A 27,349-nucleotide genomic window follows, 5' to 3' on the forward strand; every position below is an offset into this window, starting at 1 on the left:
TACTATGAAGATTTCCTGCAAATAAAAGCGCTTTCATCCAAACAAGATTCAACTTTCTCCAGCAGGTTAAGTTTTTTCAGCCAGTTAGATAGAAATAAAACACAGGACCATGTTTTGTACTCTATTTAATTGAAGGTATTATTTCCATAACAATATAGTTTATGATTCTTACCTTCATCATGGCCTACTACATTCAGTGGCAGAGAAGCAGTTTCTCTAGTTATGGGAGTGGAGTAAGCTTTATATAGAGTAAGTCATATTCATAATCTTACCCATATTTTGAATACTTACCGCCTAAAATCAAAAAGAGGTAGAGAAACCTGACCCAAAATTTCTGGGCCCTTTCTCTGCTTGTTTGAGTCAGGAGAACTCCCACTACTTTGATTTAGGATTCCAAACAAAGTCAGACATAAGACTGATTCCAAAGGCAGCTGTGAAATCTGGATGGGGAAAATTATTCTGTAAAATAAAAGTATGAAAAATAAGTCAGTCAGGACAGAGTTATTAGTTACAGGCTTATCCATATAACCCGTTGATGCCTCTTGCTTTCAAAAAGTTAATTAACATTGAAGAACAAGCGTTACATTTCCGTACAATTATATTTCACTCCACTTTATCTCCCATACCAATAGTTTGCAAAACCTGCTACATTACACTTCTGCACTGTAGCTGGATTTGGGACAACCCTTTTTAATCTTTGTCTATTAAATCACATTCTTTACAAAGAACCACACTGTCCAGCATAACCAGTCTTCCCACTGCGCTCACTACAAGGACACACGCAATTCCATGTTAGCCACCTCCTAATCTCTCAGATTTAGAGTCAGCTGTCAACAGTTTCCCATCCAAATGAAAGAATTTATTAAGAACTACTGAAAGCTAAATTCAAATGGTACGAAATCAGCACCCATAAAGAAAGCAGATGAGGAGTATACACCTCACTGAGTAATTCAAACTCAGGCTTTTGTTTACACTGTTTTTATTGCTTAAAATGTTCTTTAAGTTTTATTTTCTGTAACATGCCAGAATATCATTATAAAAGTTATCACAGTGTGTTACTAAGCCAGTTATACTATAAAACTCTACAACAATATTAAGCAGCTTATAAGCAATCTAACACATGTTTCACTGTAATACACTAGTACTTGTTAGCAAATGATTGACAATTAATCCCTTGCATCATCAGGGAGAAAAGGTAGTTGGAGTACTCTCTGAAGGCAGGTATTCTAGAACCTGAAGCTCTCATACCTGGTCTGATACAATCTGTCACTGTAGACTTTCAGGATATTCCTCAGGGTCAATCTCTGACCTTTTAAGGGGAACATGGAGCTCAGCTGAAGCTCCAGTTATGACAGGCTGCCTGATAACTATTAAGTGGAAAAAGAGTAAGCTGTGCATGGATAATGAAAAAAATATTTTCCCCTGTCAGTTATCAGGTATCACCTGCCTTATTTCTCCTTATTTCTTCTCTGCATGCCCTTCCTTCTTCCTTTCTACATTCTTCCCCTGCCCCATAAAGAAAAACTGAAGTTTAGTAGTTCAAACCAGACATTCTCATCAGCTATAGACAGATACTCTTAAGCACTTATGCAGCTGCTCTCCTTATAGAAATAATCCTAAATTAGATGTTTAAATTCAGATACAAAGTTGTTGTGACAATGTATTTGGAACAAAAAATGATTCAGCATTAATGCAAGTGAGTTCCTTTTCATCTCCATTTACATAATTTGAGTACTGCTTATAAGCAAGCTTTATTCATCCTTCTTTAAGCAGCACAAGCTTTCCCCACTACAAGGAATGCTATGACCTTTCAACTCCTTATAATTGTATGCTACAAACACATTAGCACAGGACACTTGTCCAGCATTTCCATTCCCACTTTTAAAATGAATCGTGAAATACCATTTGGAAAAATATTTCTGATTTTGGTCAGTAAGTCTCACACATTGTTCTTTCAACACTTCACATGGAGTCAGAAGCAAGAGTTCCTTGAATGACTGTATTCCGCAGCTAGCTAAAATATATTTATTGAGTTTTAACATGCTAAAGTCACTTACAGTTCATCCCATTTAATCAAGTAGAAGAAGTTCTTGTATGTGCCAACCTTCTTGGACTGAACAGGTTTAAATAGATCTTTTCCATTATGGGTCAGAGAACAAATCAAGTAGTATTTTTCATAACTGGACAAGGAAAAGAAAGTAAATTAAACAACAACAACAAAAATCTATACACAGATGAATTTTACAGTTAATAAATTACTCACTTTGATACCCAACTAGGAGAAATTCCATGTGCAGCAAATATTGTGAACTGGAGATGTTCTGTGGCAGTCCATGCTTCCTTAGTACTCTTACTATCTTTTGGAGAAAGTGGTGCAGAACTGCTACATGAATTCATGTGGAGTCGCAGGAGAGCCTCAACTGCTCTTGTTAACTGGTCTATACTCATTTTCAGAGGGTTTTCAGGCTGCAGTGAACCTAAATTATAATTCACCTTTAATGCATATCTTCCTAAAACAGCCACCTGAATGCAGTTTTTAATAAAACCGAAGAACTTTACTCACCACATGAGCTCTTGCTAGCATCATCACCGCATTTTAAGGATACCTACACAGTAAAGTTAGAGCAAATTTCAATACCAAGAAACCCATATTAATTTTCAATTGCTTTTAAGTATCTTATACAGAAATTATGAAACATCTGAATTAGGTGCATATTTGGGTTTATTTAACACATCTTTTTACAAGTTCCTCAAGAGTTAACTGACAGCATCACAATTTCCATATCATGCAGCAACAATTCATCAAGTTCAAAAGCTCATGTTTTGTCAAGTCACAACTACTTTTACACCCTTATGAACTCTTAAAAGACACAGTACATTGGATTATTGCTCAGGATACTCTAACTTCTCTTGAGTAGAGTTAAGATTCAGTCAGGGCTGTTATGGATGAAAGCAGAAGCTGTTAGCTCTATTACCCAGTAATTTAAGTCTGAACAGCTGTTTTGTTTGTGGCATTTGTTACGGTATCTTTTGCAGGCAGAGTTACTATAAGTTTACTGAATAAAAAAAACATTAAATAACTGAGAAAACTGAACAGCAAGTACTATCACTTCATAGTATCTGCTGTGTTTGCTTCTGGGTCTGCTAAACTGGAAGTCTAAACATGATACAGTATTACAGCAATGTCTAGTCTCAACAAGGACACTGTTGAAGCCAGAAGGTAACAAACAAATCATGGCAATTTACTCCCTTCTAATAAGGAAGGGTTTCCATGCCAAATTCAACTTCTAATAAAACTAAAACTTTTAATGAAAACTAAGTTGTTATTTAAAAACAAAACCCAGTGAATTCCTAATACTTCGAAGTCTAAGAAGCTTGCTACAACTGCTGCAGAAGAATGAAAGCTCTCCTTATACTTTTAGTGTATTAATGGACCATCTTGTCAACATGAAGTTTTAGCTACCAAAAACCTTCACATTCTTATAAAAAAACATGTAGAAACTTGGGGGGGGGGGGGGGGGGGGGGGGAAGGGGATATAAAAATCACATCATTTTCCCCTTTCAGAAAAACTGCTGTATGTTTCCATCATACTTGTCAAGTAGTCCAAGTACTTTTGGATGACAGCATGCCAAACTTGAAACACCACTATACATGTGATTTTCTACTTGACAATCTACTGTTTTAACTACTTTAAAAAAAAAATTAAAAACCCCAATATCTTACATAAGGTTTAGATGCCACTGGCTCCAATCTTTACAGATATTTTGTTTCTGAAAGCAATCCTATACGCCTTCACACACATTGGCTTAAACAGTAATGTTCATCACAAGAGAATTGCAGGGGTTTACCGATTAAAAAAGGTACCTGTTTCAAATTGTACTGGGATAGCATTATTTTTAGAAGTTATTTTAACACTGTAATCTAATTATTTCTACATCTTTCTCCTATCAAAAAGCAAACACTGAAGAAATATTTGACACCCTGTATTTCACTAAGTTTTCTTAATATGTCTTCTGCATTTCCCTGCAAGAATTTTAGTTGTTGTGACAACTATATTTGGTCCATGCATTTTGCAAGACTTCTGCTCAGTATTACAAATATATCATTGAATTGATGAAGCCAAAAGGAAATAGAACAGCACATGAATCGCCACTCTAATAAGGCAGCAGGACAACAGAAACGGCATTACAAGACTATTTAGCTTTTTTATTTGCATGCTTCTACATTTAATGGCTGTTTTTGACAACATGACTTGAGACCAACTCTGCTCAAGTAACCTGTTCATTGTAAGGCAGTTTTATCATCAAAATCTGTGCTATTTAAGAGATTTTTATTTTTGTCCATATGCTCAGGAATGCGGGAGCACAAACTGTTAGAGTTTTAAGATGCTATTGCTTTTCACATAAATACTACACAGAAAATGCATGATGTGAATTCCTCCTTTTAGCATAATTGCATTGATTTTAGACTGCATAAGCTAGCTGTCAGCTTCCCTTCAGTCAGATTTAGTAGCATCTACTGTGACACAAGTCCATAGTTACAGAACCAGAAAACAGTATTCTAAAACTAGTTTTAAAAGAGTCACTACTTAGAACAGGAAAGGCTTCCAAGAGCAAGCGACTAATGCATTAACAGCAAAATAAATGGAAGATATCAGGTAAAATAATTAAAAAACCCATAACCCTGACTGAATTGTTGCTGGTATTTGCAACTACCAAAACTTATGAAATAGTATTTATCAGTGTTAAAAAGCATACCTCAGAATGCAATTTATAGTGTGAAAGTTTACCTCGGCATTTTTAGTCCTTGGAAGATTAACAGCTCTCCTTAGCTTCTTTACCGATTCTGTTATTGCGGGAGTCTCCACACAATCCAATGTATAACAGATTTTTCTGACAATCTTAATTACGTGATCTACTGCTTTATGCTGGTTCTAATAAGGAATGTATGAAAGAACAGATTGATCTGATCACAATTGTGAAAACCAGTATTGCTTTAATTTTTTTTTTAAAGAATGAATTGCCAAGAAAATTTGATTATGAGATACATATCTCAATTACATTAAACTGCAGTGTAAAAATTTGATTAAACAAAAGCCTCAGTATAGCTTCCATAATGGAACTTTATCTTTTTTACTTCTCTTTAATGCACTTCTGAAAACAGTTTGCTGCAATTTTTGCCTTACGTATTGTTTAACTTAAAAGGTTCTTCCAGATGAAGCAATTGGAAACTGTCATCTTGGAGAAGGAAAGGAAGGAGGATTGTATACTTAACAGGAATCTTTTTTGAAAGGAACAGATCAGCTTCTTATCAGAGAATGAAAATGCTGGTAGGCTGCTTAAGACAAAGTTGAGATGCTCCTAATATTCCCTTTCGTCTCTTCAAATAGAAGAAAAGTCACTTAATTTAAATCTAAATAATCCTAGGTTTCTTGGGTTTTGTTTTTTAATATAAGCAAAGTCTTCATCCAATTTTAAAGAACACATGTATGAAGTGAAAACATTTCACAGAATCATAGAATCATTTAGGTTGGAAAAGACCTTTAAGATCATCCAGTCCAACCATTAACCTACACTACCAAGTCCACACTAAACCAATCAAGGGCAGACTAGACTAAACCATGTCCCAAAGTGCCACATCTACCCGTTTTTTTGAACGCTTCCAGGGATGGTGACTCCACCACCTCTCTGGGCAGCCTGTTCCAATGCTTGACTACCCTTTCCGTGAAGAAATTTTTCCCTAATATCCAATCTAAACCTCCCCTGGCACAGCTTGAGCCCAGTTCCTCTTGTTCTATCGCTAACTACTTAGGAGAAGAGACCAATATCCACCTCACTACAACCTCCTTTCAGGTAGCTGTAGAGGGCAAGTTTGCTTTGTAGAATTTGTTTCAAAATAACTGTTTACTTTTTAAAGGCTTAATGTATAGGTTTCTTTCACAATCACTTATGAGCACTAAATAACAGAGATTAGTGTAATATCCTCTTGGTAAGATGTAAACTGATTCCTAACCCCCCCAACCCTTGACATATTCTCATGACCTTCCTACAAATGGTTGGCAAAGAAGCCATTTGAATCAAGAAGTTTGGGGATTGGGAGTTATCTGGCAACAATTAACTTTGTCCTGGTAAGAAAATAACCATAGAAGTCAGAAGACATTGTAAATATTTAAGCCATACTTTCAAAGCTAACACTCTGAAGATGTGTTCTGGCACATGAAAAGCAAAATTTCCACTGCTATTTTCCTTACAGGCTCTCAAATTAATCTAAATAAAAAGACAATAGCTAACTTTTAAAGTGTCCCCTGATGTGAAATCAAAGGCTACAAACAAGTTATTTATGGATTACTTTACTCTGTTTCACTTTGATTAGCAAGCTTCAGCTATGGAATATGTACACAAATTCACTTCAGGAAGTAAAAAATTTCAAATGCAACAACTGCTGATATTTGGACCTAATCATCATCACCTACAAGCTACATCTCCCATCCTCAAAAAGACTGTAGAAAGAGTAGAACGTAAGTCTGAATTAAGATGTTTTGCATTCCTCACCTCAGCCTGTGAAACCACAGTTAAATAAGCAAGCTAAAGCAGCTGCAAGAACAAAGCAACAAAACCACCACCATATCAAGGAGCAGTAACATCTCACTCTTCTACAAAAAGACTGTGTTCAAAGCTACCCTTGAGAACATGAAATTCAAGAGAACTAAACAACATTGAGGGAATATATAAACAGTGGATGTCAGCTTGTTCAGACCTGCATTCCTGGAGAGGCAAACATAGTGGAAATGAGAAGTACTGTAAGTAATTCATTTCAAGACTGTTCTTATCAAAACTGTTTAAGAAACACAGTTATCTAACGTTTAAGAATTTAAGTCTCCAAGTTACATTACTCTCAGGAGTTAAACTAAGCTTCTCCTCTAAGAAATTAGTAAAACAGGTTATCTTCAGCTAGCTTTTGCATTTGGGAAATTACTCCAAACTACTCCACATGCAAGCTGTTTTAAGCTACCTATCATACACAGGAATAGACAATGGTTTTGACAGTATTTTGAATTAATCCAATACTGCAGAATAAGATGTTGCTACACTTTGCATAGAACTTACTTGTACATTCCAAACATGCTTCAGTTATAACTCCCATTGTACACAACTATTACTGCTCACTTTTGTGAAGGTTTTTATCCGTTACCGATATATCATTCATGGCTGACAACAACTGACATACTCAGAATTCAGACTTTTTCCCTATTCCCCTAAATTAATCTCTTCCATCATTTTTGAGGAGAAGGTTATTTTGCACCCCAGGATTTGTAAGATAAATTTCTAGTTGTGACAATTGGGTAATAATTAGTTTGCAAGAAAAGCTAGGAAAAAGAGGAAAAGCAATCTAAAAATCCATCATTCCAAATTTACCTTTGACAGATTATTCAGATTTCAGTTTCCCCAAGAACACCCGCAAGTCTTTCTTCCAACTATCTCATTAGTAAACTTTCTCATGCTACTTCTGTTCAGCAATAATTTGCTATGCCCTTACCTCATTTTTAAGAGCGATATTAACTTGCTTGTGATACACATCAAGAAGCTCTTCAATAGAAGACCTGCAAGAAATAGTAATTATTGAACACAACATAACATAACCTTGGTCAGAAATTCAGCAGTGGGCTTGATTACTACAATAACCACACAACATTACCTTACAACAGGTTCTCTGAAAGGCTTTTCTACTTTATAGAGGTGTTTGGTTAGATGTATGGGCGTTCTGTCATCATCTTCCTGCAATAAAATATTAGATATTAAGTCCATTTTTCACCTTTCTATAATTTGTAATACTGTTTTAGAAGTTTTATTACTAATACCTGTGGAGTAGAAGGGGAAAGATAAGGTGATCTCTTCAAAGGGGAAAAGAAATAACTAATTATTAGCCTATGAAACATGCATACATTGGGACAGGGGGAAGAAGGAAGAAGCAGCAATCAAGTGCCTAACTATGCAGATATCAAATATTCCTCCCTTCCTCTTTGATAGTCTGATACATGTCTAGTTAAACTTAAAAACTGTTCTCAACTTTTATTTAACTCTGAAATTTGTTGCTTCTCTTTCAGGCCTCAAGTGTAGTCCAAATGCTTGCATACTTTTTCCAGCTATAGTACTTGGTCTAGTAAGAGAGATTATCCATATTTATTTTATTTGCCTTGCAAAAGTTCAGTATGTATTTCATTTCCTCTTAGTATAACAGAATATAATTCCCAACACCAAGGAGACATACTAATTTGTTAATCACACAAAAAGGTTACATCTCAGATCCATCAACTCTGATGCAAACTCCCAACCTCTTGACGATTTATATTGCTGCTGCAGTTTAGGAGGTACTTACTGTTCGTGCCAGATCTTTACATATTACACTATGGGTCAAGAGCTGCAGTTTGATTTCTGTATCCCACTTCCGACAGTTCTGAATATATTCATGACTTCCTACGCAGTGTTTACTGTTAAACAAAAGAAAGCTATAGTTACACCAAAAATACGCAGTGCTTTTCAAAAAAAAAACTCACATAGAATATTTAAGGCAACCTGTTAGCTCATAAGGAAATTGTGAATCAACCTCCACACCATACTTCTTGATCTGATTTTTACTTCTGCAGAAATTTTAGGATACTATTACAGATACCTATACTTTTGCTAAAGCTCTTAACTACTGTGGCCAACAATGAAACCAAATATTCTAACCCAGAAAACTAACGGGGATTTGTAAACCATGAGTTTTGAAGAAAAAACCCAAACAAACCACCCCATAGATTATTTCAGATTATTAGAAATCATCAGCAGATTTTTTTTCGTGGCTGCTGGGATTTGAAGAACAGCTGAAAACTACAATATACATCTACAGAAATGCTCTAGAAACCTGCATCTAAAAAAACTGTTTGTGTTCAACACAACTGATGGCAGATTAGAACGGATTTCTAGGAAGCTGTTGAGAACCTTACTTTGCTGTGTCCCAGAGCAATTCTAAAGACTTCTGATCTTTGTGCAAAGTGTTTTTCTACGTTTAAGATTTCTGCTTTCACACATTTAATCGTTAAAGACATACTTTCCAGTAAGTGTACCATAAAAAAAAAGAGTGAAGTTAAATATTAATTAAAAAGAGTTTGCTTACTTCTGTAAAACTTCTTCTTGGCCACAGACTTTCAGGATATAGCTGCCAATGTCCACTTCATTCAAATCATCATGCACCCAGCAAAGTGCCTGCATTATTATAAGCTCAACAGGGGAACTCACTGTTTAAAGAAATTACATCTGAAAGTTAAATATAAATCTATAGCAAGTGATATTAAGCATTGTTCACTCACAAATTGTAGTTATTTAATAAAATTTATTTTTATACTTGTAGGAAAGACTCTTATGCTTCTATAATCTCCTAAATTTCATAGTTTGAGATCTTCACTTTTTTTCCCCTGCAAAGAAAGGCATCTTATAAAACCTGCCTGTAGTTTAAGAAATCAATAAATCCTTTTTAAATTAGGATACAGTGTAGTCACTTGACCAAAAGTACAAAACCAGTCTGCAGTCTGTTTTCCAGGTGCTTTTATATAAGGATAGCATTTTTTTTTATTATAAATTTGTCTTATTTAGCAAGGACTTCAAATAGGCAAGTGATCCCAGAGCTGCTTAAAGTTTAAAAATCATTATCTGAAGCGTTGGAGATGGAACTTCCCTATTTGTTCTGCTTTTGAGGAAGTGAGTATCAGCTGTAGCAGAGGCAAATCCTACTGAAAGTCCTTTTTCCTTTCCATTTGTCTAGGGCAGTTTCCACATTGTACAGATCAGATCTCGGAAGCATCACCAAGCCTTTGCAAAAAGCAACTCTTAACTACCAGTACTTTCACATCAGGCTCCAAATGCCTTTTTTTTTTTTTTTGAAAACAGTCTTACTCTTCCATCCAGCAACTACAGAGCAAAATAATCCCAGTCAAACCCAAAATCCATTCCCCCACAGCCACCAGCTGTTACTGACAAAAAAATACATAGATACATTTTAACACCACAAATGTTTTAAGTACAAAATGCTCTCTACCCCTCCCCTACCTAGTTTCTGATCTTCTCCTTTAAATCAGCTGCAAACAATGTCACTAAGTGCCTCAATTCTGTAAAAAACCCACTGTATGAGAATTTATTTTTTTCATCAGTACCTTCAAAGTGGTTTTCCCCCGCCTCCAGGGACTTTCCTAATTTCCCCCCCCCCCCCCCCTTTTTTTTTTTTTTAAAGAAAGAAATGTTATTGCTATGGTGGATACAGAGAGTTAATGCCACAACGTTATTTTCCACAAGATAACACAAGTGCTTCATCTCATTAACAGATAAGTCATTATTACAGACACAGAGGTATTTGATAGCATAAGAAGAATGAGTATGTGGAATTCAAGAACAAAGAATGGTAACAAGTATGAATCCAGAAACACTATTTAACTCATTATTAAGACTTATTTACCTAGAATGAAACTGCTGTACTACCTTCAGCAGAGAATGTGGTGGCTGATAGAGAAAAAAGATGTAGTAATAGTTTATAGGCTATAGTCACAGGCTGCATTGGCAAAGGTCTGCCAGTCCTGCAAAGCCTAGTGGAGTAATGCAAAGATAATGTTACCATCTTTTTCCTGCCCTTCATCTTATTGAAAAACATTAATTTCTTGCTGACAAGCAATGATTGCTCAGGTAGACTTGTACTTCCATGTAAAGTCCAATAAACAAATGCAAAATAAATAGATATACCCAAATAAGCTCTAAAGTTAATCTTTCCCTCCTGGGTCCTTTCTGCACATTGTGTTGTCAGACCACTGGAAGGCTGCAATTCCTTCTGAGCAGAGCCATATTAAAGTAGTTCTAGCATTAGGATGCTGAAGTATGCAACAATTTTGACCAAGAACAGAAGGAATTAAAGGAAGAGAATAAATACACCTATTACTAGCCACATATGAGCTACAGATACCCATCTTTCACTAACTGTGGAAGACAAGTAGTTTAACTGCGATTAGTTTCAGCATCAGGAAGAGAGCAGAAAGCACAAAGAATAAGATATGTGGGACTAGAATGCAAAACATTCCAAGGTATTCACAAAACTTCTAGAAATAAAGGGCTGAAGCTGTAACATCTTAGTTACGCTACCAAGGCCTTTTATAGGAAGAATTAAGCCTATAATATTAGGAAACTGTAATTTTAAGGATTAAGAGCAGAAACCCTTCCTAGGCTACGCTTACAGTCCACCCCATTTCTTAACAAAAGAGTATTAGATCACAGCAGAATAACTATAAGGCCCAGCAAATTAATATAGAATGAAAACACTTATGCACTGAGAGCTTGTTTTCCAATAGAGCAGCTAATTTCAGTGAGTAATAGAGCAACTTCATATCTTTTGAGAGCAACCAACTCTAAAGCATCTACACTGTCACAGAGAACCAGACGATAAAAAAAACACCGCAGCATAGATCCACTACCAGGTGACACGGTCTGCGAATGGGAACCCTCACAAGGGCTAAGAGACTACAGCAGTATAGAGGCTAAAAAACTAAGTTGCTCCTGAGGTAATTTATTATCAGTTATTTTATCACCAAGAACTGCCAGAAGTTGACAGCACCCAGAGTTACAGCCTTTAATACAAACACGTTGTACGGTCTTGACCGCACAGAGAATATGAATTTATGTACAAGAACAAGGCAAACCTAAGAGTTCCACCCCAAACTAATATTCCTGGTTATCCATAAAACTGGACCAGACAGTTGTGGCACATCATGACACTATTATTTTAACGTTTGGGTTCATAAGCATATACTGAAGTCAAATAATAGATAATTTCAGTGTTTATTCTTATTTCCCAAAAGCAATTTATCTGAATTTTTAAATAAACTCTTGCAGGCTATCTAAACACATGTTAGAGTGTCAAAATAAAAAATTAAATTAAAAGCTAAGAATCTCAGTCCTGGCGTCATCATCTCCTCAATTACCATAAAGTAGGTCAAACTCTTGAAAAACTGTTTTAACATTCCCAGCCCTAGATAGAGTAGTGCTTCTGGTTTGCTTGGCTTTCCCTTTAGAAAAAAAAAGTTTCACTTTTTCAGCTTCTAAATATTTTCCGATGGAGGTACTGACCCAGAATTAGGTTCTTTCTTCAGTTATCTTTTCCACATTTCCCACAAGCAATGCATGCACCCGAGACCCAGTGATTACAAAAACTGAAAGCAATTGGCTTAGAGTGTACAGTCTTAACCCACCATTCTAAGACTTACAAGCAAACTCCAATTTAAAAAGCAGAAACATACCATCACATGTAAAAGTTACTGGTTGCTGGAATTCTTCGATTTCTATAGAAACCTTGATACTGGCACTCTCCCCACTTATATTTCTTTGCAGCATGATTGGACTCAGCACAAAGCCTGGATTTGTTTGCTGATTACCATAAGGAAACTTGGTCCTCAATCTGAAAGTAGAGAAGGTTTATGAAAAATTGCAATGGATAAATAAGAGTAAAGAAAAAAAACCACAGTAATAATCACAAGCCAGAACAGTAAAGGCTACCTTTTTCGTTACCTAAATTGTATATACAAAACACCATTTAATTTTTCTACTCTCAACAGACACTGCCCACAATCATTATACAAGTAGTAGTCAGAAGGGAAAAAAAAACCCTAGCTTATAATTAGGCAGGTTTTCCATATAGCTTAAAATATTTAATACCTCAATACTTATAGGACATATCCAGCTTCTGTAGAAGCAAAGCTCTACAACAGTTTTAAAACAGCTAATCCATGGCATTTACTAAATGCCTTTGTTTAAAAAAAGGGTAATTTCTTTTATGTACAAAACATCACAAAATGTTACATGTTTTAATTTCTGGAAGTCTAATCTGAACTTAGGTATTATGCAGAAGGTAGTTATTCCAAGTTGTAGAAGTTAAGAGGCCTAAATTAAGGGAAAGGCTTTTCTTTAAGACACAAATGGCATAAAACATTCACCTAGTAATGTATAGACAGTACTTTGATAGCTGCTTTGTATCTTCCGCTATTTAACATAGATAAAATAATTTAACCTTAACCTTCTGCCAACATTAAAGTAATATTATAGGAGATTAAGAACAGGACTCATCTATAATGGTCATCTATTTAATCATCTTGATTTCTGACAATAGCATGAATGGGATAGGGGGGAAGGAACCCCTCTAGAAAGAGTTGTCCAGTCAAAACTCCATCAGCATTTTAAGCACTGGGTCTTGAAAGAAAGTGCAACAATTAGATTTAACTAGTAACTGTTGCAATAAGCCTATTTTATGTGAGTTTTTTCTTATTCAGCAGTAAGCTTCACCAGTATAGGACTTCTCACTGGTTTTACGGAGTTTGCTTTTCATTTCATAAACATTCCTGTTTTAAGAAGCAGCTGTTATCCCTCAGATAAAGATCTCTATTTCCCCCATTAGTTCTTGGATTTTGATCTTGAGAGGAAAAAAAAGCAAGACTCCTAGTTTGTCTTCTCTAGGAAGAAAGCAAAAAAAGAGAATAATCTCATTAATTGTGGCAGTAAACAAATGAAAAAAATATAGAAGGAGCATTCTGGATTATCAAGTCCCATCTTCTTTGGTATGCCCTTTAAGAAACTTCACCACCTGATCAAAGCAGGAACAAGTTTGAAGGTTTTATTTGTTATGGATTTCCAGTTGTGGAAGCAATAAAAATGAGAGCAAAGCAAGCCATTAGAAAACGGTTAGAAAGCCGCTGAGTGACAGGATTTAGTGAGGTGCACCAACTAAGAAAAAAAGTCTTCAAATTCTTTCAAAAGAAATTGTATTAAAAATATACAGGAGATACAGATATATGGAAATACAGAAAAATAGTTTGAAGATTAAAAAAGTATTATAAAAAAAAAGAGTGAGAAGAAAGTCATAGGACCAAAAGAATAAAGAGGAGATATGATAATTCAAAAACCTTACTAATGAACACCTTAACAATTCTGTTGCATTCTTGAAAAAACAAGACAAAACCAGGAAAAACTGGGATAAGTAAAGGGAAAAAGGACACATATTGAAATCTACCCATCAAGCAAAAAACATAGGACTGGCCCTGTCAACCTAACTGAAAATGAGTTATTTAGCTTTTTTTTTTCCTTCTGAAAGCTAATTTGTGTTCAGTAATTTCTTACTTCGTAACTGCTTGAGAAAAAGCTGACAGTTCTTGATTCTGCCCTTCAATTTCTTGGAGAAGCACATTTTCTGTCAGCATGCCAGTGGTCCCATTGTCTTTCTGCAACTCAAAGATAATACAATATTTAAATAGCTGCAAACATATTCCTATAGCCAAAGCCATGTGTAGATGATAGATTTTCAGGAATCTAAGGTTTACTATTAGTTTTATGTCACTTCTATAAAATGTATATCATTACTAAGTTGAAAAGTAAAGATCACTGGACCAGTGTCTCCTTTACAGAAGGCAATTCAGTTGACAGCATCATTCTCAGTTAAGATGAAGTTGTAAGCATAACAGTTCCTGAGCTCTCAGCAGTGAGCTGCTGCATTAGAATTTGGCTAGATTTTGCTGAACCAGAGGAGGAAGACAGACAAATGTTTTTGTCCTCCACTTCTGCAATTCAGCCTTCAGTACAGTCCCAGAAAGAACCATTACAAATCAGTTCTGCCCATGGCTACCTTGTCCTACAAAGCAGGAAAAGATAAATTGTGCACTGGAAGGAAGTAGCATTCAGAACATTAAACTCAAAACTAATCTCATGGTATCACATTACTGCTATTTTAATCCCTTATGCCATATGCACCTGCCAGCTCCCAAAAATGTAAACCACAATCTTTGAAGTATCCATTCTAAAAAACAATTGCTAAGAAGAGAACTGCAATTTCAAACAACAAAAATCTAATAAACTTTAAAAAAAAAAATCCAAACAAAACTGCAGCAGTTTTTAATCCATATCTGTTTCTGATCTAATTCACAATACAGCCGTACAAACGTTAGTGTAAGCAAACAGCAGAGAGCAGCTGGAACAAGAGGTGGAACTCAGTCACCTGTGGTCTCACAGCCACCACCAGCCTGCAGCACTCATGAAACTCCAGCCAGATACTCCCTGGAATAAATTGATCTTGAAGAGTTTGCTCATGTCTAACCTAGGCTCATTGCACACAGAGGGTAAAGCCTTCTGACCAGTTACATTTTACATCCAGAGCTTTTACAACGCTTATAGAAACATTTAATCCACTGAGAAGTCCGGGATGGGGTGGGGGGGTGGGGGTGGGGACATGGGGGGACGGGGACAGGACACGGACGGGACACGACCAAAAGACCAGACTGCACTACAGTTTTTCTGAAAATCATCACAATTTATTCATACTTGGAATAGTGAGTAACTACTTGACTAGTATGTAGGTTATTTATTATTAGCTGACAAAGTTAGCTGAGCATCTAATTTCATTAGAGCATGTCAGACAATATAGTCAAATTAGACTGTCTCAGAAAAGGGGTCAAATCTGTAACATGCAAAGCTAGGGACTGTGAGGTCTTTTCCTTTTAGAACTTTTTTTGCTCAAATTAACTTGTTTAAGCAGTATAACAAACTTAGAAGGGATAATATATGCAACCCGTAATTGCCACTTGAATTGCATTTAAACCTAGTTATTTCAGCTAAAATATTGGTTTCATGAACATCGATCAGTTCAGAAGGATAAATTCTATATAATTGGGGATTAGCCATACCATGGGAAGCAATTAGAGCAGGAAGCTGTAAAGTCACAAAACCTGGAATGAGATTCAGGAGTATGTGTAATACCTTAAGTTTAAAAAGGTACTTCCATTCTAACATCCCAGACAAGTTCTATCACATAAAAATACTTCCAGGCCACTGCGCAAGACCTGCTGACAAACCTGTACAATTGTATCTAGTACATGTATTCAAGCAATTACACAGTAACAAAACAAACAAAATCATACAAGGAACCAGGAAGTTAACATACCAAGTGAAAGGTAAACACCTTTGATAAAGACTCAACTAACAGCTAGTCTACACGCAACACAATACTCAATCATTTCAAATCAAGAAGCTAGCTGTACAAACATTAAATTTTCTCCAATTAAGAACTCTTTTGAAAGAAGTTAAGTAATACTACAAATAAGCACTGAAAGCACTTTGCAACTCTAACCAGAGTATAAAAGCAATACACATGGGGATTACTTAAAATAAAGTCACACCAGTGATGCACCATTGCCACTTCATGCCACTATGTGACATTTTTTAGTTATTTACAGCAAAATTTGCAGGTTATTCCACTGTTAAATTCAAAGAAGTTAAGGGAACAAGGCATTTCTACACATATAAGCTTAAAGAGGGTAAACAATAAATTCTAATGTAATGAGCAAAGAAAAAAAGTTTCTTTGGTTACCCATAGTTGACCTCAGGGTCACGTTTGGCTAAGCAGAGAAACCTAATGTTAATTCAAATAATGTATTGCTGGAAATTACCTGCTGGCAGAAAATTAAGCACACTGAATACCTCCTTGCTTTTTTAGTTGAATTTCAATATTAAGTTTTGATCACATGTAGAAGATAACTTCAGGAGGACAAGCTCTGATAAACTAAGAAATCTACTTAAAATCCACTGGACTCAGATGATGAAGGTTTTGAGTAACAAGAAGGATTTGAATTTCTTTGACTTCCAGATGAGCAAATCCAGGAGGTGCAAAAGCTGTCAGTCAAACAGGAAATAACTTGTAAGAAAGAACTTCAGGCCAAAGTAGATAAATGGTTCATATCAGCACAGCCGGCAAAAATAGAAGTGGTCTGCAAATACAATTACTCTTAACAATAAAAAACAAACCCAAAACCCAGTAAATTACCAAAAGTCAAGTTAAATTAAATCCCATGAGTATATAAAGCCACAAGACTTCAGCTCGTGGAGAAGACAACACTTAAAATAGGACAAAATGATGATTTTTCCTCTGCTTTCAGAAAGGAGAGCAACCAACACTGAAGTATTTAAAAGTGGAATACTGAATATATAGATATTCATCAAATATGAAGCAAAACTCAAAGCAATCTATTGATTCAAGGGATTAAATGTGATAGAATCAAAATATATGACTAGAAATTTTTACTAATAGCTTTAAGGAGCAGTGAGACGATGAGTTAATCAGGGGAAAAAATGATCCAGACTGGTTAGGATGCAAGACTTCAGAATGTACTTTGAAGGAAATACATACCTGGACGTAAATGGGATAAAATACAAGAGAGCTGCCAAAAATATTTGAGGCTAAATAACTCTGCTTCCTACTATACTAGATGGAAAATTATTTAAACTAGAAAATAAAGTAGCAGCATGGGATGGGCAAAAGATAAAGCAAAAGCCACAGGTTACATTGAAAAGATATCCGTTTGGGAGACTCATTTTTAGATTTATTTATTATCTTCTTTAGCAACTTAGCACAAGCAGCAGAAACACACCTGCTGATAATTTACAGTCTTGTATCATCAGCTAACTTTATAATACATTTTAGAACTGGAGTATTATGCCAAAACTAGTTAACCACAGACTGGAAGAACACAAGTGGAATGTAAATCTCAAACCTTCAATTGGGCATTCACTGCAGAAGTCTATAGTAGACTAAGAATTTGTTTGAAAAAGATGGTGGCTTAAGAAAATCAGATATATTAATTGACTACAGGATCAGTATGTGTTGTTGTGATGCCATCATAAAAAAAGCAAATGCAATAAAAATGAATCAAGCAGGATGCCCCTAGCTGTCATGAGGGTTTATTCATGCCACTGTACAAGGCACATGATACACTGTGCTCTCAGAGAACACAAATTCTCATAAGCCATCTTCAAAATTAAGTGACAGGAAAGAGAAGCTATCACACAGAGCTTGCAATGAAAGCTGACAGAAAGTCACTGTCTCTTTATAACATGCTGAGGTGAATATCAGAAAGGTTCTTTATCTTAAATACCTGCTGTTCCATCCTGTTAAGAACATTTGCTAAGAGCTAGTTATGAATGCATTTCTGCTGAAAATCAGATGACTGATGAGGACAGTGAGGGTCTAGAACAGCCTTTAAATCAAAAGTAGTAGGAGGAAAATGTCACATATGAAGGCAGAGCTTGAGCATTTCATGAATCAGTTAACACGTGATCTGCAAACAGCATGGGATCAGACCTAATGAACAGGAAAGACCCTTTTAAATACTGCATTCTTGAAAAAACCTCTGGGATTTATAAAAACTGATTTCATTCAGCAACAGTCAAATATTACTTCCTCCAGACAACACCTCAGAAGCACTGATCCAATATAGCCTAGCTATTCCAGTCAACAGTTACATTACAACCAACCAAACATCACCAGAAAACCGACAAACACATCACTAGATAACATGACAAACTGAAGAAGCAAACTGCTGTAGACCCCAAATTTACATGCCTCTTCAAATACTAGGAAATAACTGAGCTCACACATCACAGCTCAACAGCAAGTGGAAAAAATAAAATTAAGTTAGACCCAAGATCTTCACACATGTAATGTTAAAAATGCAATCCCTTAAGAAGAGGTAAAGGGTTTTTTTTTTTTTTTGTTTAGGGGTTTTTTTTGGTCCTTCTCCATTGGCCTTCTATTAAACTTTTGCCAGAATACTAACAACTAGCCCACAAAAAACAGGAAATCCTTCAAATGGGGGGCCAAAAATTTCACTTCAGTGGAAATCTAGCCCTTTAAGCCAAAGTCTATTCCTTTTTCTGAGGAAAAAACCTCCCAGGGTTTGCAGGGGAGAGAGAAGAATTAAGGAGCAATTTGGAAAATAGCCTTGACTGATAACAGTTGTTTTTCATGGCATGTCCCTAGCCGATTAAAAACACCTAGAAAGACAATACATAAGATTCAAAACAGCTGCAACCCAAAGTCTCCAAGGCAAACAAATCTTTTACTCCCCTGCCTCTAACCAGTTTCTACAAGTATGATTTTTCCTGCCATTATCACCCTTGCCAGGGTGTTGACTTCTCCCCTGAAGACCTCTCCTTCAGCCTCTGTACTCTCTCTCCCAAAAAATTAAGATACAATAGTATTCATATTCCCTTTCTAGTGAGGTGACTAATATTTTAAAACATAATGTCTTGTTTTAAGATGGGATTATCACAGAACGAATTTTAAAAGATAGGAAAAGTTAAATAATCTACAGTCATTTACTGGACTTGGAAAAGGGTAGAATGCACTTATGGGGGCATAATTAACCAGATGAGATTGCTACAGTATTGATCATCTGCTGTACTGTTTAGTTTTGATACAAACTGCATGTGCTCTGTGTCCAAGAAGATGACTGTCATAACTAAAGCCTCTGTTGCCATCCTTGTCTTGAAATTTTGATGAAAGTGATCCTGATCCCAGAGCAGAAATCACCCTTTTGCCCTGCCTGATAAAAGTAACATCACACAAAGATGGTTTTCCTCCTTCCAGAACAGAAGTACAGGGTTTCTGACCCAATGGGCATCCCACCTTCCAGGACAGTATAAACAAAAGGTTTGGTTACAATCTCTCTAGCATTCCTGCACGGAAGAAAAGATTTCCACCTACAAAAGGGAATTATAGTGGTCCTGTGAAAGACTGCAAGCAATACTGGGAGAGCAGAGAAGAGTTTTGAATATGCCACCTTTCTATTCTACCCGATTTTTTTTTTTTTTTAAAAAGCTGACATGTTCATATAGAAGGCAAAAAAATTGTATTTTCAAAGTCTGAGATAAGTGTGCTCAAATAAAGCTTTCAGTGCCTAACTCACCATCTTTTTATTTTGTAGTATCATGTGAATTGCTCATTAATTTAAATAGTTATCAATATGATTTAAATACTTGTTCTAAAGATTATTTCCATTTCTTTTTGAAGTGTGTTGAAAAACAACAATTTCCTCAGTAAATGTGGAAAGATTACACAAGGCCAGAGTTACTTCGGGATTTAGTTTAGTAGTACTGTTCGATTTTCTGAATATCACCAATACAATACATACATACGCCAGTAACATCACATCATTTGGACACCGCTCAAGCCAAGTAATATTTAACAAACAAATCCAGACCTTAAAGTGCCTTTAAATACTGCGACTAATCTTTACTATTATACTGCATTTTAAAAATACTGATTACATACCTGTGATGTTTGGCCCTGTAACTTTGCAAGTTGAGTTGTTCGCATGTTTAAGGACTGGCTCCTTGTAACTGTTGCTCCAGATTTCCCATTAACTTTTCTTTCCAGATGACAAGTTACTAACAGCTTTTCTTCTAACAGCACAGCATCCCATGGATCTTCAGCAGTCATACCTGAAGCCCTCTCTCCATCATTCTCTGCCTTATTTAAAGTCTCCACACTATCCACTTTTGGTTTACTTAGGGGATCCAAATCTAACCAATCAAATTTACTAACATCACTGCAGCTTTCTGAGGCTGGTAAGTCAGAAACTGCAGACTTTATAGCAGTCACTTCTAAATCCGTGCTTGACTTCCCATTTTTCAGAAATTCTGAAGTGCTTGCAATTTTGTCAAATACTTTCGCCATTTCTGGTGTAAGTACTGGAGGATATATAGGTAGGCTTCCTTGTGGATGGAAAGGTGTAGTAGCTGCCAATGGGTATGAAATGTATTGCGACTGCCTTGGAAGACCAAGATAAATAGGTTCTCTAGAGTAACAGGAGGACATGTTTGGATGGAATCCATTTTGAAATACACCAGTCTGTTTCGTGTAAGAAGCTGAGGGGTAAATAGGAGGTAAAGGGCATGTCACAGGTGCTGGTATCCCAGACATCCACTGTCTTCTCTGACCCATAGGTCCAAGGTAAAATTGCGAAGACACAGATGGGCTCAAAATAGGACTCACTGGTAACGTACGTACTTTACTAGATTCAAAACTGTCATCTAGCAGCAGTTTCTCTAGTTCAGCATGAGTAAGCTTCTCTATGTCAATGGTACTTAGTTTATCTTCCATGCTCTTGGCATCAGACTCTGGAAACACCATGAGATCATGGTCCTGTTTGCTATGAGCCTGTGCTTTTTGTCTGGTGCTGCTTAAAGAATTAAAAGTTTGTTTATTACCAGCCACACCTCTTTCTTTCTGCATCTTAGCTAATGCCTCAGCTTCCATCTGCAACGCCTCTTCTTTGTCCACATCTTTTGACCTGGCGGCTGCCAAAGAAGGTGAGGAGCGCTGTTTAAATCCATTGCTACTGGATATCTGGGCCATCCCGCAAGAGCAGATGTCCATTTAAAAAGAAGCAACACTTCCTTTGCACTGGTTGTCCGCCCTTGGCTTTGGAATAGATTTAGCAGATCTGAAAAGGAAATGAAACATTAAATGCATAAAAGAAATCATATGTGGAGAACTACTAAGTCATACATCACCAACTGACAAGGCTGCACATGTCCTTCAGAAACCCAGGACATTAAAATCATAAGAAACCAATTTTTTTTTTTTTTGAGTCAAACTTAAAAAGCGAAGCCACACAATTAAATTCATAGTCTTTCAATTATGTGAGATCCATTTATTTTTCTTACTAGTACTTACCAGTAGGTAGAGTAAGTACTTGGTTTCTTTTTGCATTATTAAACCTAAGACACAGAAAAGGTACCTTCAAGTATCTAACTGTTTTCAGATTTGAACAATTCTGCACACTTAGCCAGGTTCAATCTCAGAAGCAGAAATCGTTCTAAAGACTACACAAATATCAGCATTGATAAAGCACATTATCAAGAGGACTTCCAGTTTACTTCAATATATTAAAAAAAATACAGGTCAGTCAAACTGCTGTACCATAATTATGATCATCGTAACGATGCTGAAGGACCTTCCCTTCCTTTGGAAAAATATCATTGTACTTCACCCTCTTCACAAGAGAAATAACGCTTATGAAATGCTATTTCTTGGACAAGCAAAATAAGCTATTTAAGTACAGCTTCTCATTAAGTAATCCCTTTAACAGCCCCTTAAAGGAAACGTCACTCACTACTATGTAAGGGAAGAAACTCTGAAAGGTCACTTTTGCTTAAGGCCACTACCAGGAAAACGACATCTTACATTTCTCCAGTTCCGATCTTGTGTTCAGTACTATTATACAACTTGCCATATTCACCACAGTATCTATGACACTTTCTTAAAATCATCGTACAGGAGATTACCACAAGAACTATGTACTTTTTCAATATTCTTTCTACTTTATTCTACAGCTTTTATACACAGACAGGTTAGAGTTGAGTCCAGGAGATAAGATGTCTTCCAGCAACAGCTAGTATGCATATCAAGTAGCAAGATAAAAATCATGAATAACGAGTTTCTGCTAGGAGAGTTACATAAACAGCAATCCTCATTAAAACACAGTTTCACAGAACTAGATGAGCCTTTAGATGTAAATCATCATGGGTTTAAGTCATGCAACAATTACAAACTAAGAGAGTTCTCTGCAGCAAATAACACATATAACTCAAAAAGTCTGTCTTTATGTTCCCTTGCTATTCATACCCATTAGATTTTTTTCTTCCTTGAATCAGACCAGAGATATGTGCTTTAAACAAACTGACTGTACTTCTGTGGACTCGCCACAGAGACAGCAAGATTCTTAACAGATTTCTAACAGATTCTTTAAATTCTTTAAGACTCTGGCCAAGCTTTTGTTTTATCTACTTCATTTCAGTGGCTTATATTGTAAAGGACAGACATCTTTATAAGAGACTCTACATTTCAGCTAAGTCTGAAAACACGTTCAGGTGAAACCCCTCACAAAGCAAAATTAAACCAGAACTGATGTTACAGGTACCAAGACAAGATTTAAATGAAAGAGGGTGTCTTCAGAAAGACTGAAACAGTGACAGACTAACAAAGTTATAAAACCCTGAAAGCCACACAACTAAAGTCCTGGGGAATAAAGTCTTAAGGGGGAGCTTTGGCAGTTACTAGTATGTATCCATTCCACGAGACAATGATATGCAACACAGATGAAGTCTACAGGAAAAAGACGACACCAGATCCTTTTCCACACAATATATTAAGCTGCAGAGTTTGACATTCATTAAAGCCACTACTATTGCCATTAGAAAGAAGTCCTGTCCTATCTACTGCCTATTTGTACAGCTGTGCATTGAACCCAATCGGAGAATTGATAAAAAAAACCAAAAACAAACCCCAAACTTTTCTGCTGGGTTCCTTTATAGCAAGTGCAGTTCTCTGGTCCCATTTACAGCACAGCTGTAGCCTTCAGTGCCTTTTGGTTACTACCCTCCTGTTAGCAGGACAGTCATTCTAAACCTTCTCCTAAAGATATACTGAATATTTTGTACGTGGTCCAAGACTACTAGCCACAGATAAAATCCTAACAAGAAGTCCAGTATACTTTACACCATCTGCTCAAACTGCCTAGATACCCAAGCAGGCATTAATCTCTTTATTAACTTACAGCTGGTTAAAATTGCCATGTCAAATTTTCAGATGCAAGAACACCCTGACTTATTAAATCCTCTCAATAATTCCTACTTGGCTTTTCCAAGAAGCAGCAGCAGCATGAGCTAAGTGCAGCTTTCACAGTCTTGCTGCTGACTAAGGATTTTAAATAGCAGCAGGATTTTTCTTCCTGAATTTTATTAGAAAAACTAAAACTTGATCATATTTTCTGAGACTATTCAGAACTGTTTGGGCTACAACTTTGAAGATTATCAATGCATTCTGGTGCTGCTTGATATTTAGAGCAGCAAGTGATTTTTCTTAAGGAAAAAATATCAAGATTACATGGCCTTCAAAGTAGCTACATATAACAGCTCTGGCTCCTTAAAAAAGTATGAAGCTTTATTTTTCTGCTGCAATTGACAGCTTTGATCTCCATACTCGCCAAGCAGTCTCCTACTCACAAGAAGTCACTGTTCCACCAAGTCACGACTGCAGATAAACATACATTCCTTAGCACTCAGAAACATGGTGCACAGCTACTGCGGTACATTCATTCGTAACATCTAGTGAACCCCAATCACTCAGTAATTGCTTGTTTATTTTACAATTTCACATTACAGTGCTGCATTTCTGTCAGTGTATGACTGCACACTTGCACTGACAAATCCAGTGACTTCTAGTATTCAAGACAGAAGAAAATTATTAGTGATTATCTGAAAAGTTGAATTTTATTTTTTATAAGACAGTCTCATCAGCATACATACACTTCATTTGATCACTGTATTTAAGTCCTATCCTTGGGAAGCTTCTAAAACCAAATCGGTGTATAAATTTGTCAAGTTTTGTAAGCAGACTGCAGTTTTCAGACAGTTTGAAGTAAAAAAACAACTAAAAAATCTGATAAAATTGCAATAGTTTTAGCAAAACTGTATCCTGCATGCCAGTTATAAGCAGTAAATTCACATGATAACACATCAGAAAAGCTCCCTAGGCATAAGGATGATTAAAATAAAGACAGACCCTCTTTTAAATGCTAACCACACCGCATCAAGCAACATTTTCATGGAAGTTTAGCTTCACTTTGAACTTCTGACTTTGTAGCCATCTAAGTTCAAAGGCAGAGAGCAAGCAGAATTTAAACTTCTCCAACATTTGCAAAGAGAAGGGCAAATTCCATTTGGACCATCTATCGGCAGGGAACTCCTCCCAAATGCTCAGAAGAATGTGTTTCAATTCAAATCCCAGAAACAGAAAACACAGATACCTGAACCATTACTGACCATACCAAACGAATTCACAAGAGCTTTGCAACAACCAGAAGTCATCAGAAGACCTAGAAGTAAACCTTAAAGAGTCAGGACTGTTCTCATCTCAACTGCTGCACAGTATTTTAAGTAACAGTAATAATCAGTTTTCAACTGTCAATCTGTCCACCTTCAAAAGTACAACTCTCTTTCCAAACACTTAAAGAATGGATCAAATGTGCTTGTTTTTTTTTTTTAAAAAAAAAAAAAAAAGGAAAACTAGAATCAACTGACTAGATTATAACAGAAATTTGGAAGTGATAAAACAGTCCCCTACACCACTTATTTCTCCCCTAAATTCGAAATTAAAAGGACACATTCATACTTTACACAAAGTCACCATACTTACACTGCCCTAGCAGTAACTCACCAATACTGTCTGCTTCGATAAAGAGCAGGTCTAAAAATCTCAAACACCCGATTTATCTACAGCCTTGATGAAAGGTAACCTGTCTCTTGCAGTGAGACTTCGTTAACTTTAAGCAATATTTTCTTTAAATATTCGACCAGATACGAGTCTGCAGACCCTTTCTCTGGCTCCAGTCTAGCAGAGTTTCCCTAAGAGCAATGCTTCCTTGGTGCCAATTTTGAGTAAATGTGTTTAGAGTTGAAAGTTCATTTGCTCAGTCAAGTAGCTGTGTATTGCTGTGTAATTTTATTTAATTGAGTATTGCTCATTATTCATTATTTCAAAGCAGTAAAATGGTCTTAAAAAAAATATGCAGCAACAAAACTTCATTAATATCAAGAAGCAAGAAACAGGAAGATGTCTGACCATCTCCTTCAGATCAAAACCTCTACATGGAAAGGAAATTAATTTCAAATCAGGTTTTCACTTACAGAGGCTTACATAAAAAACAAAGTCTATTTACATATGCACTACTCTAGCAAATACAGAAAACTGAGCCATAAAGTTTTTTTCTAATGAGGAATTTATAGGTTTCTGGTGAGAAACTTCAGGAGAATCAGTACAGGATATTACATCTCTACCAAGACAAAGACTCCCAAAATCTAAATTAGTTTCCTATCTTAAATGAGTACAGGATTACTTTATTAAAGATAAATCCTGTTACCTTAAGCAGAGGTAATCTCACCATCTGCTCATGTACATGTTAACATTCTTCTCTACTTAAGAGTTGCAAAACAGTTTTCTTTTCAAAAAACCCAAGGCTTTTAACATTCTATTTATAATTGGTTCTAGTACTAAACAAGCACAGAACATATTATTTGGCAGTTCATTCTTAAGAAATACTTTATAGTTATCACAGATCAGTGGACATAAATTCCCTAGAGTCCAAGCACTAAATACAGAAGCAATGATAACAAGTCAGACCATTTCCTGCATTCCTTATAAAGTAATGCCCTGACATACAGTAGCCAGTGCTTCCTCAAAACAAGTGTAATTTTCACAGTAACTCCATGGTTATTTTGCTATTGATTAAAAAAAGGATTTGAGCTATTTCCCTAACATTGAATGACAGCTAACTTAAGAATTAACAAATCTTGCCTGCATACCAGAGACGGTAGCAGTTTTATGGCATAACAAGGAAAACTTAGCAAAATAAGACAGCAGTAATATACTATGGAAAGTACTGATCATGTGGAAAGGAATTCATAGCAAGACATTTGCCACAGCAGGAAAACTCCTTAGCAAGAAAAAACACAAGAACTTTGATGTTCAAAAGCCCTCTCTGCCAGATGCATTCAGATTGCTACAAACTGAGAAACAACAGAACAGATACTCACGACATGACTTCAAGTCCAATATTTTTTTAAAATACTGTTAGATTTAAATTAGAAGTTTTTCAATAATGTGTACATAAGTAGTCCTGAAAGGCTAGTGTTTCAGATATATAGTTCTATCTGTCCTTCCACTAAAAATTTACTAGTTTATTTAATCCAGCCATCTTAGCAAAATTAGAAAGCACCCCCTTACCGATGACAATAACACAGTTAACCAAAAGATTGAATCCATTTCCTTGCCGGTGACATCTACAGAATCTTCACAGACAATTTCACTAGCTTAAATACAGGTACACTTTTTAATTGGGCACAAACTCATTTCTGTTTTGCTCAAATCATTCAGCTTGTAAATACCTAAAGCAGCTGTACTGAGACCAGCAACTGCATCTCTTAACTTTCATTTTGAAAATGCATTTACATCTAAAAAGTACAATTTCATCACAACACCTCTGATCTTGAGAGCTAGGAAAGAATAGGGTGTTTCCAGTACTAGAACAGGAAGTCTCCAGGAATGCTTCAAGGTCTTTCAATATTGGCAACAACTCCCTTCAAAAATCCAGCCTCGGCTGTTTCAGTGATTATAAAACCACTTATGAACTCTTCTACTTAAATCAATTTTCATCCATGACACTGTGCAGAAGACTGTTACTAGATATGGCATACTTTGTAACCGTAGAACCTTGATTTTTTTGATCAGTGTTAACTGTAGAACCTTGATTTTTTTGATCAGTGTTCCAAGAGAGACAAAGGGTGGAAGCATCCGTCGTGATGTTCCAGCCAAACCTTAGCGTAGGCAACTACAGCTACCTACAGTTCATATGTTTTTCACTGTCACAAAGTACTCTTCCCCTTCTTGAACAAGCAG

General features: G+C 36.1%; 1 protein-coding gene across 4 annotated transcripts in view; it reads right to left on the reverse strand.

Annotated features, from left to right (window-relative positions):
- The window catches only part of PIK3C2A (phosphatidylinositol-4-phosphate 3-kinase catalytic subunit type 2 alpha), a 40,114-nt gene extending 18,815 nt beyond the window's left edge, over nucleotides 1-21,299 (reverse strand). Inside the window, exons 1-13 of one of the 4 annotated variants that reach the window (XM_075713362.1) lie at nucleotides 20,184-21,299; nucleotides 19,313-19,322; nucleotides 14,185-14,291; nucleotides 12,315-12,472; nucleotides 9,158-9,278; nucleotides 8,378-8,489; nucleotides 7,697-7,776; nucleotides 7,538-7,601; nucleotides 4,791-4,934; nucleotides 2,564-2,606; nucleotides 2,264-2,477; nucleotides 2,058-2,180; nucleotides 292-459 (exon numbers count right to left, since the gene is read on the reverse strand). In XM_075713362.1, the coding sequence (XP_075569477.1) occupies nucleotides 292-459; nucleotides 2,058-2,180; nucleotides 2,264-2,477; nucleotides 2,564-2,606; nucleotides 4,791-4,934; nucleotides 7,538-7,601; nucleotides 7,697-7,776; nucleotides 8,378-8,489; nucleotides 9,158-9,278; nucleotides 12,315-12,472; nucleotides 14,185-14,291; nucleotides 19,313-19,322; nucleotides 20,184-21,268 (2,429 nt within the window). In that variant the 5' untranslated portion in view covers nucleotides 21,269-21,299. Of the gene's footprint in view, nucleotides 1-291; nucleotides 460-2,057; nucleotides 2,181-2,263; nucleotides 2,478-2,563; nucleotides 2,607-4,790; nucleotides 4,935-7,537; nucleotides 7,602-7,696; nucleotides 7,777-8,377; nucleotides 8,490-9,157; nucleotides 9,279-12,314; nucleotides 12,473-14,184; nucleotides 14,292-19,312; nucleotides 19,323-20,161 lie in introns of all 4 variants that reach the window. The other 3 variants (XM_075713360.1, XM_075713361.1, XM_075713363.1) reach the window with 3 other exon arrangements.
- Between the last annotated feature and the right edge of the window lie 6,050 nt (nucleotides 21,300-27,349).

Source organism: Pelecanus crispus, chromosome 6 (assembly GCF_030463565.1).
Source record: "Pelecanus crispus isolate bPelCri1 chromosome 6, bPelCri1.pri, whole genome shotgun sequence".
In the NCBI taxonomy this organism is placed as follows: Eukaryota; Metazoa; Chordata; class Aves; order Pelecaniformes; family Pelecanidae; genus Pelecanus; species Pelecanus crispus.